This window comes from Berghia stephanieae, chromosome 3 (assembly GCF_034508935.2).
Source record: "Berghia stephanieae isolate SIO BIC M18660-M18661 chromosome 3, UCSD_Bste_1.3, whole genome shotgun sequence".
Lineage (NCBI taxonomy): Eukaryota > Metazoa > Mollusca > Gastropoda > Nudibranchia > Aeolidiidae > Berghia > Berghia stephanieae.
Window position 1 is genome coordinate 57113398 of NC_088362.1, and position 10000 is coordinate 57123397.

The 10000-nt window shown below is 36.2% G+C and overlaps 1 protein-coding gene across 1 annotated transcript in view; it reads right to left on the reverse strand.

Moving 5' to 3' along the window:
• Nucleotides 1-1374: 1374 nt before the first annotated feature.
• Nucleotides 1375-10000, reverse strand: part of LOC144968062 (uncharacterized) — a 19799-nt gene continuing 11173 nt past the window's right edge. Inside the window, exons 3-6 of the mRNA XM_078906032.1 lie at nt 7556-7815; nt 5278-5378; nt 3933-4099; nt 1375-3017 (exon numbers count right to left, since the gene is read on the reverse strand). Of these exons, the coding sequence (XP_078762158.1) occupies nt 2971-3017; nt 3933-4099; nt 5278-5378; nt 7556-7815 (575 nt within the window). The 3' untranslated portion in view covers nt 1375-2970. The remainder of the gene's footprint in view (nt 3018-3932; nt 4100-5277; nt 5379-7555; nt 7816-10000) is intronic.

Sequence of the window (10000 nt, forward strand, 5' to 3'; positions counted from 1 at the left end):
TCTCATCCGGACACATGCACAAAATCCAACAAAGAGGAATACACTCAAATGCTTACATTATACATTAAAAATAACAAATATAGTAATACATAACAGAGAGATGATTTACAAGGAAAAAAATATCATCTCCTAAAACAATAACTATGCATTTGACTGTTTCCCTCCCAGCTAGGACTCCGGCCAGGGCCAGGACAAAACCAAGTAATCTCATTCCAAGACAAAGACTGAAAGCATGTTGGAAAACATATATAAGGGGATAGAAGACACAGTATGTACCCCCCTGCCCACTATGGGAGGTAGGAACCCCACCCAGTCGGATTGAAATGAATAGAATGTTTTATCGGATTAATGTAGGTGTGTGTCAGTCCCAATTTCTTTGTTTGAACCTGCAGGTATTTAATGGCAACGGAGTGAGAGAGTTTCACAATTGAAAGATATTTCTCCACCCCCACCCCCCATGTTGTTCTGGTGCTTCTTGTACAGTTTTATGCCCATAGGTTCAACTTAGTGGAATTAGGGAAGAGTCTAAATTCTACGACTCGAAGTCTGCAGTACTCTGAAGAAAAAAACCCGTACGTTTTCAAAAGTTTGGCCAGAAAACTCGTCCTTCAATTGTCGACCATTTAAACTTGACCCTCGTCTTGGCAACAACGTTAAAACCTGGGACTTCGCTAAGTCACTAATTTAAGAGTTTTTGCTAAGCTGTGGGTCATTCTCTACGGTCGATATTTATTTGAAGGACGAGTTTTCTGGCCAAAATATTTCAGAGTACGGCACACATTGATTGAAAGTCAATTTAATTGATCGATATTTGAAATTAACGTTTTCTGGACAAAATAGAATATAATATAAAATATACCGTGTTCTGGCACGCAGCACGCAAGATCAATACAAAAGTAAGCAATTGGATTCAATAGTCTGATGTCACGTCGCCCAGTGGTTCTAAACAAAGAAAATTGGTACTTTTTATTCTTCATGCTGGCTAGAACTTTTCATATGTCTTGTGAACAGAATGTATAAAAGTCAAAACATGATCAGATTAATAATGGTTTTTTTCCCCTCTGGATACACTTTTATGCTCGTCGGAGAAATATTTCATAAGGGCGTCCGCCATTGTTCCGATTGTTTAGAGCCAGTTACTAAGTTACCATGCGTCATTACGAGGGAAGTGACGTCACGACTGTTGAAGCGTATTGGAAATTATATTTTGAAAAATAGTAACCAGCTCCTCGCTATAACAGGAAAGCATACAAATTTTATATATATATCCCTTTGTTTTTCAGGAAAACTGATCATGTTATGGCGCAATAGCAAAAGAAAAAAAAGGAAGCCCCAATGGTTGGTGCATAGAAAAAAAACTCAGAATGCTTAGCATTAGATTATCAAAAATAGTTTATTTATCAAATAGGCAATATAGTTCATAAATTATAATATTTACAATAATAGTCGACTTGATGATAATGATGATGACGATGATGATGATGATGATGATGATGATGATGATGATGATGATGATGATGATGATGATGATGATGATGATGATGATGATGATGACGATGATGATGATGATGATGATGATGATGATGGTCAACAATCAGAATTTTCTGTACATTCTTTTTTCTCATTTAATTAACTATTGACACAACATCATAGTCCATACAAAGACACAATAAAGAACCATTATCAATCACAAAATAGGAATTAACACTTATATTCTCAGCATTATTCTTATTTTTTATGACTAGAAAAATTTGCTATGAAAAAGATAATAATCAGACAATTTGAAAACCGGCCCCTATATAATGTAACGTAACATATTTTCATCATATGAAAACCAACTGGGTAATCTAGGCAGATTATCGTGTATCAGCGGTACGGTCTTTGCTTCGTACCCGAAAGGTACCGAGTTCGATCACCCGCCGCTGTGCTGTGTGGCCCTGAGCAAGTCACCTCGCCCTAGCTCAATTTGCGGTACTGCACTGAGGCTGACGCCTGGGTTATTCCAGTCTTCCCTCGGAATAGACTCTAGAGACAAATTTCCCCTAAGGGATGAATAAAGGGAATTTTATTTTATTTTATTTATTTATTTTATTTAAAGAAAGATATTGCACTCATTAGGGTGTAAACTCTTTAACAACCACCTCTGCTGTAACATAACCTATAAAAACTGAGATGAACAAAGTTTCTGAGTGAACAAAATTGAAGTCACACAATACAATACATAATAACAGAAAATGAAGTGAGTAAGAAAAGTGCCAAAAGACAATAGAGAATAAACGTTTCGCGGCGATTGGGGCTCGAACCCACGACCTTACTGATACAACAACTGACCTGGCCATGAGATGCAGTCGACGCCATGTTGGATTTTGACTTTATGTGGAGAGTATGGGGGTGGAGATATGTTTCAGTTCTCATTAAGAAAATGTATATCTTTATGGATGTTTAAAATGGGGGGAAAACAGCCCAATTATTTTGGGTTTGACACAACGTGCACCTAGTTACAGGTCTGATACTTGAACGCTACAATGTTATAGGTAATGGATAATATTTTGAATTGGTTTGAGCGTGTTTCTAATACAATGAGCCCATAACAAATTGGGTTATCAGACCTGCAAATAAGTACATGTTGGTGTGACGCGATGTGTACTTATTCAGTACATGTCTTGGCATTCCAAATTGTTGTGATCTTATTATTGTAATATAAATAATGATGATCTTGGCTACGCAGTCTCAAGGACCCCTTCCCGTGAATTATGCGGTTGTCAACATGACCTCCGCTTGTTGGTTTCCTTTTGTTATATTTGTCCATGAATTCCCGTCTTTTGCAAACTATTCTCCAATACAACAATATCAAAACAAGCCCATAGCGCGTTCAGTTATCAGATCTACAAATATGTGCACGTATGTTTGACGTCATCATCAACAATTGGTTTTCTTTCTTTCTTCTCCATTCCTTGATATAAGATGCTTCTAAAACCAGTAGAGGTCCTTTGTTGCTTCTTGAAGACTATCAATTGCTGAAACAAAAAGAAAGAAGATAACATATTATTATATCAATTATCATCTAATAAGAATATTCATATCTGTTTTTCATTCAAATCTACAAAGCAAGACAACACACAGATCTATATATAAAGAAAATCTACCTCTTTACACTTACATTCCTGGAAAGTTGGATGTGTGTTTTACGTCAACGACGACATACACATAATCAACGATGTTTCTTTGGTTAAAATTTAAAGCATACATTCATGTAAGCAACATCGAGCCTTGCATCTCCGCCATCTCTTTGGTCCACTCTTGGTTTTTGTTTGTGTTTTTGTTGTTGTTTATTTTGTTTTATTGAGGGACGCTTTTTTTTTTTGCTGTTACTGTTTTTGTTTTGTTTTGTTTGTTTGTTGTTGTTGTTTTTTGTTGTTTTTTTTTTGGGGGGGGGGGGTTGTCTTTTTTATGTGTTTATTTTTAGTTTTAAATTTTTAATTCAAAAAATATTATTTTAAATTATTTTGAAACCGCAGTGAATTCTGTATTGCCCGTATTGACTTTTAGGTTGACCAGTGAACATAATAGTCATGTATCAAATTGTAGGATATTTTCTTTTTTTTTAAAGTATGTTTCTGGACGCAATTAGATTTAACTTGATCAAAATGCATAGGTATTTATTCATTAATCAAATGTTTGTTTATCGATCTATTTAGGAATTTGTTTATATATTTGTTGTTCTTTATTATTTTTTATTTTATTTAATAGAATCGGGAGTAAAGAGGAAGAGAGAAAAGTTGCGCAGCTGTCATAATTTATTTGCAATGTTGCTAAGCTGTCATAATTTATTTGCAAAGTTACACAGCTGTCATAGTTTATTTGCAAAGTTACACAGCTATCATAATTTATTTGCTAAGAACTAACAACACAGTCACTAATTTAAAACTTACCGGTAAACGATGGATGCGTGCTGTAATCGGCGCCGATTCTATGGTCAGGAAACCTCGATGTTCTAGAATGTTCTTTGGTGACGTCACTGTGGCTAGGCATGCCGCTGAATGGGTTAGCCCTGACCATAGACGACTGCATCAGGAACGGGTTGTAATTCTGGCTAAACCTGGGGATTCGAATGTGATTAAAATTCTATGAGTGATTTATGCAGGTTTAAGATCAATATCGGTGACAGCTCTATCTAGCAATCTATTTATTTATCAACTAAAAACCGAAGGCAACCCACTGACATTACTTTATTAAATCGCCTTAACCCTCTCATTACCAACCATAGGAAAATCGTCATATTCGTTCCGATGCAACCATTAACATCGCAGAAACAAAATAAAATATTTTGTTATAGCTCTTAGAACTTGACACTGTAATTTAGATCTCATTTTGCTGGACAATATTATATATTATAGAATTTATTTCTTACTTTGCTGTTTGGTTAATCTATTTTTGTTTAGAGTGAGTGTAAAATTTTTAATAAAATTCTGAAAACCGGCTTTTAAGGAGAGGGTTAATGAGTTTCAACAAATTGATGACCACGATAAATCTAGTAGTTTGGTCTTTTATAGGTTTATTCTATTTATGCCGATATTTCTGGATGTTTATTTTTTTCTTGTATTTTTCTCTCTGTTTTGTCTTGGGTCCCGATAGCTCAGTTGGCAGAGTACTCGCTTCATACGCAAAGGGAGTTAGATCGATTCCGGATGCAGTAGAGATTATTTTCTGACCTCCGCCCCCCCCCCCCCTTCCATGTCCAACCAGCAGTGAATAGGTAGCTGAGTCAATTAGATTTGGCGGAAAGTGCGATAGACTCAAAGAATAGCAAATAATTGCTATTGTCCGTTTCACGATATAGAAACCGGGATAAACTCCGGCTCCATGGGCCTAATGGCTCTGAAGGACTACTTTGTTTGGCACTGTTTCATACATTTCAATTTTCAAACCTTTATTCTATCCCAGTGCCTCTTCCTTTATTTATCACTTTCAATATTTCAATATCTGACACGGAAAAAGAAATACTCTAAAATAACAATGGAGGGAAGTATGCATGTACTCTACTGCCGTAAAAAAAAACATAAATAAAAATTTGTCCAGAAAACTCGTCCTTCAAATATCGATCGATTTAAATGAACCTCATCTTGGCAAAAACTCCCAAACCTGGGACTTCGAGGTCCCAGATTTGGGAGTTTTTGCCAAGATGAGGGTCATTTAAATCGATGGATATTTGAAGGACGAATTTTCTGGCCAACTTTTTAATTATGGGTTTTTCCAGAATACGGCAGTCTACACTACCTGCTTGTGGAGGAATAGCTGCTCAAATCATAAGGCATGTGTCGATGTGTGTAGGACATTCCCGTGGCTGGGCTTGACAATCCGTAGCCCCAAGACTCAGACTGGAAAAGATAAGAAAAAAAAACAAATATTCAAAAAATAAGTCGCAATAAATATTAAGGCTTAGGTGTATATTCATAATAATAAAAATATAACTATGGATTTTGTTGACAAATGATTATTGTGTACTTTTCGAGTATGCAGCTGGACATAATAATAATTATTTTGTTTCGTTTTGGCCAGACAACATTCACTTCGGATATCGAAAGATTAAGATGACCCCAACTTCTTTAGAAAGCCTTTCTCAGAGATGAGACATTTTGACAAGTTTGGGAGTCATCTTAAGATACCATCTTTTCAGAAAAGGTCTTAGACCAGGTATTTTGACAAGTTGGGAGTTATCTTAAGCTATTATTTTTCTTAGATAAGGTCTTAGACTTCAGACATTTTGACAAGTTTGGAGCCATCTGAAGCTATCATCTTTCTTAGAAAAGGTCTTAGACTTCAGATATTTCGACAAATTTGGAGCCATCTGAAGCTATCATCTTTCTTAGATCAGATATTTTGACAAGTTGGGAGTCATTTTAAGCTATTAGTTATTTAAAGGTTTTCAGTCTGGAGTAGTGTCCTTACGGAGGTAGAGGATAGAGACTGGCTTTTCTCAAAGATTTGACAAATATGGGGATTGTAGTATAATTATCATGAGTGACTAGATTGGTCGGTTGATCACGAATCAGTTTGTGGAACGGGACATGACTCCTCTGTGGCTCAGGATACGTCAATGTCCACTGTAATTACTTTACTCCAGGCATCCCACTGCATCTTCCTTGTCTAATTAACCAGTAGATGTTTGATCAATCAAAACATGGAATTTGTAACACACCTTCACACGTGCTCGGACAAACATAGATGTTTGTTTATAAACAATGGCATGAATGAAATCGACCTCTCTCTGATCATTGTTATTGTTTACATACCGCCAGATGGGTGACTAGTTATCACACGATTTTCTCGATCATATTATAAACCGTTAAGTTTTCTGTGTTGGTTCTATTGATCAAGCGGTTGAACAGTGTGTATTTTACCTAAAAACATCCCATCGATAGTAAAACTGGTGTTGTTTGCTATGTTTACCAATCATGCCGTTGTTTACATTATGACGACTGTCCGAGAGGCGTGGTTATCTGGGTGTCTATGGATTCAATCTAATGCCCACAATAATTATCAGAGTGACAAATTAGGGAGCGGGCACTGGTGTAAGACAGAAAACATGAAAATGAATGTACGACTCAGTGCCAGAAAAAGCAGAAAGAACAATACAATTAAAAAAAAAACAACAGTCTGCCTTTGACTGGTAATCAGGAGGGTTGAGGCGTTGCTATCGGTAACTTATAGGCTGACGCTGACCAAAATATGACGTCAAAATGCCAGTCTTTTGCCACACAAAAAAAAAACATATCGTGAGTTGTATTCAATAGTTCAACCAATGAAATAACTTGTTCCATGAGCTCTACTAACGACAACTCACTAGACGCTAAACAAACCTAAAAAAATGACGTCAAACTGCCAGTCCTAGAGGGTTCTCGCGTAAGGCTATATGTTAACGGTGGCTACGGTTAGGGTCCGATCCCCAGTCTTGAGAGGCTAATTTTTGGGATGTTTTTCTTCTTCTTTCTTGTAGTTTTCTTTCTGCTTTGTCGGACATTGTTTCATTACACTCTTTTACTTTCAGATTCTTACCCACATTTCTCTCCTATTTTTCTTGTATAAAATATAAACATATTTAGATGATGCGTATAAAAACTTGGCCTTCATAAACTCATAGTCGGACACAAACCAACAAACGACGTCAAAAGACAAGTCTTTGGCCACAAAAGAAAACAAATCGTGAGTTGTATTCAATAGTTCAACCAATGGGATCGCTTGTTTCCTTGATCACTACTAAAGACAACTCACTAGGTGGTTCACTGACCAAAAATGACGTCAAAATATGGGTCTTAGTGAGCTTTAATGTCAGTCTATAGATAGTTCGAAGATGACGTCACTCGGGCCTTTGTTATTGTTTTTGCCATCCGCGTTTGTGAGTTGTTCTCACTAAACTGTATTAACCAGACTATAAAAGTTCATGGTTACACAGAGTTTGTGTGTTGGTTCGTTATACTTCCGGATGGCAATGTTGTGAACTCCTTGGCCAAGCGCATTCTATCTATAAGTTAACGACGACTGAGATAAAACTCACCGGTAAGTTTGAAAATCCATGCAGAGCCGGAGAAAAATAATGAGCTGTAGAATGCAGACTCATGTCTGCGGCACTGCTACTACTACTACTGCTGCTGCCGTGAGGAAGATGTTGCGATGATTGTTGGTGGTGGAGGTTACGATGGTGACTGAAAACATTGTAGTGGTGCTGTTGTTGCTGATGGTGCTGCTGTAGCTGGATGTAGTAGGAACTGTTCCAAAATGATGGTGGGAAATTTCTCGCAGACATGGGAATTGGAACTGGAAAAATAGAAAAGAAGGGGGATATTATGCGGTTAGAGGCGTTGAACTAAATCAACCGACGTGTCTACCTATGTGACCCTTGGCCTCAAAACGATACCAAGTCGGGTTGGTTAAGAGGTTGAAAATCGAATTTATAGCCAGAAATATCAGACTTGTGTTGAGTTTGTATGTTTTATTGAGGTGAATGGATACCATATACTAGGGTGCTAATGCCAACAATTTATATTTTTTACTAGTTTAACATTAAATTCACATTTTAAGCATCTGGTTCGTTCCGACAACATACCGTTTTTAGACGATGGGTCACATATTTTGCAACTAAGTGCACAATGAACTCAACTCTAACACCGACTATCTAGGTATTTGACTGATGCTACAGTTACCACATCATTATTTACAATTTTCATCAGCCAAAAAAAAAAAATAATAATAAAAAAAGAGATTTTATATAGCGCAATATCCGCTAAACGTGCTCAAAGCATTTTACAAGGGACCCCCTGATCAACAGCAGCACGTAACATGTAGAACGAGACATGACGCCTGTTAGGCGATATTGCAATTTTTTTCCGACAGAAACAACGCTTTTAACGGCCAGGTACTCATTTTACACCTGAGTACGGTGAGAGATTGTGAGTAAAGAGCCTTTTCCAAGGACCCAACAAAGCGCCGAGCACAACACATTAAAATATTAATACATCACTAAAATATTTCAACATCCTTTTATTTGCGGACATGACATGAAAAATATTTTTCTCTGCTCTCTGTCTTGATTATTTCAGTAATGTACTCATGTTGTCTAAAATTGTGTTTAATATTGACTGAAGACGGATTTTTTTTTAGCCCGAAACGTTCCGTGTTTGGTATTTTGTTCTTTATTGAAGCTGTTCTATTCCTTTTTATTCAATACTTATTACAGTCCATAGCTTCTAGCAGCTTAGTATCAGTTTGCGTGAGACAAATTGTAAGCAGTTTATTAACAACAAGAGATGAAATGGGTAGGAAAGTGCCAGAAGACAATAGATAATAAACATTTTTCGCGGCGGTGATGGGGGTTTGAACCCGCGACCTTACTGGGACGACAACTCCGCCTGGCCGGTGAGAGCGTGACTCTACCGTATGAGCTTTCCACGATTACTAGTTTCTACTAGTTTTTTGGGGGTTTTTTCATGAAATTATATAAAAAACAAGATATATAGGGCCTACACATGCCAATTTTAGTAGAGTTAGTAATGATTTGGGGGTTAGTCTTTTGTTCGATTTGATCGTTCCAAAACTCTCTTGGTAGAGAGAAAAGCACGGAGGTAGAGGATTATGGTTGAATGAGTAAACTATATAGATAAATAGATTGATTGATTGATTGATTGATTGATAGATAGATTGATTTATAGACAGATAGATAATAGTAGATAGATACGAGTAGATCAAAAGATGGGTAGATTTGTACATAGAAAGATAAATAGATTTAGATTCATAGATAGACATGTAGATAAATAAAAATAGATAGATAGATAGATAGATAGATAGATAGATGGATAAACAGATAGATAGATGGACAGATAAAATGGATACACAATAGATATACAAATAGATAGATAGATAGATGGATAGGTAGAGGGATAGTAGAAAGAGGTTGATTGGTAGATAGATAGATAGATGGATAGATAGCTAGATAGATAGATATATAGATATATAGATAGATAGATGGACAGATAAAATGGATAGCTAGTTATACAAATAGATAGAGAGATAGATAGATAGATAGATAGATAGATAGATAGATAGATAGATAGATAGATAGATAGATAGATAGATAGATAGATAGATAGATAGATAGATAGTCAGAAAGGAAATGCTTGGAATATTAAGAATATTAAGAATATTAATCATTACTTCACGTTTGACATACTGGCAACGTTAACAAAAATTCAAAATTAGAGGAAGAAAAAGAATAATTCATGTTCATCTTATAACCTTCAACTCCCATGAGAACGTGTAGTTTGATAGGTGGGTCAGTTTCAGAGATTTAGATTGCTCAATTCTTTGGGAAATTAATTGAAGAGTGGTTTTCAAAGTCTCCATAACTCCGTGTTTTTCCATTTTCAGATATTGAGGATTATTCCCCCTAAAATGTCTCATTCGGTCTAATTATCTTATCATATTTAAACTTCAGATTCGGGGAAAT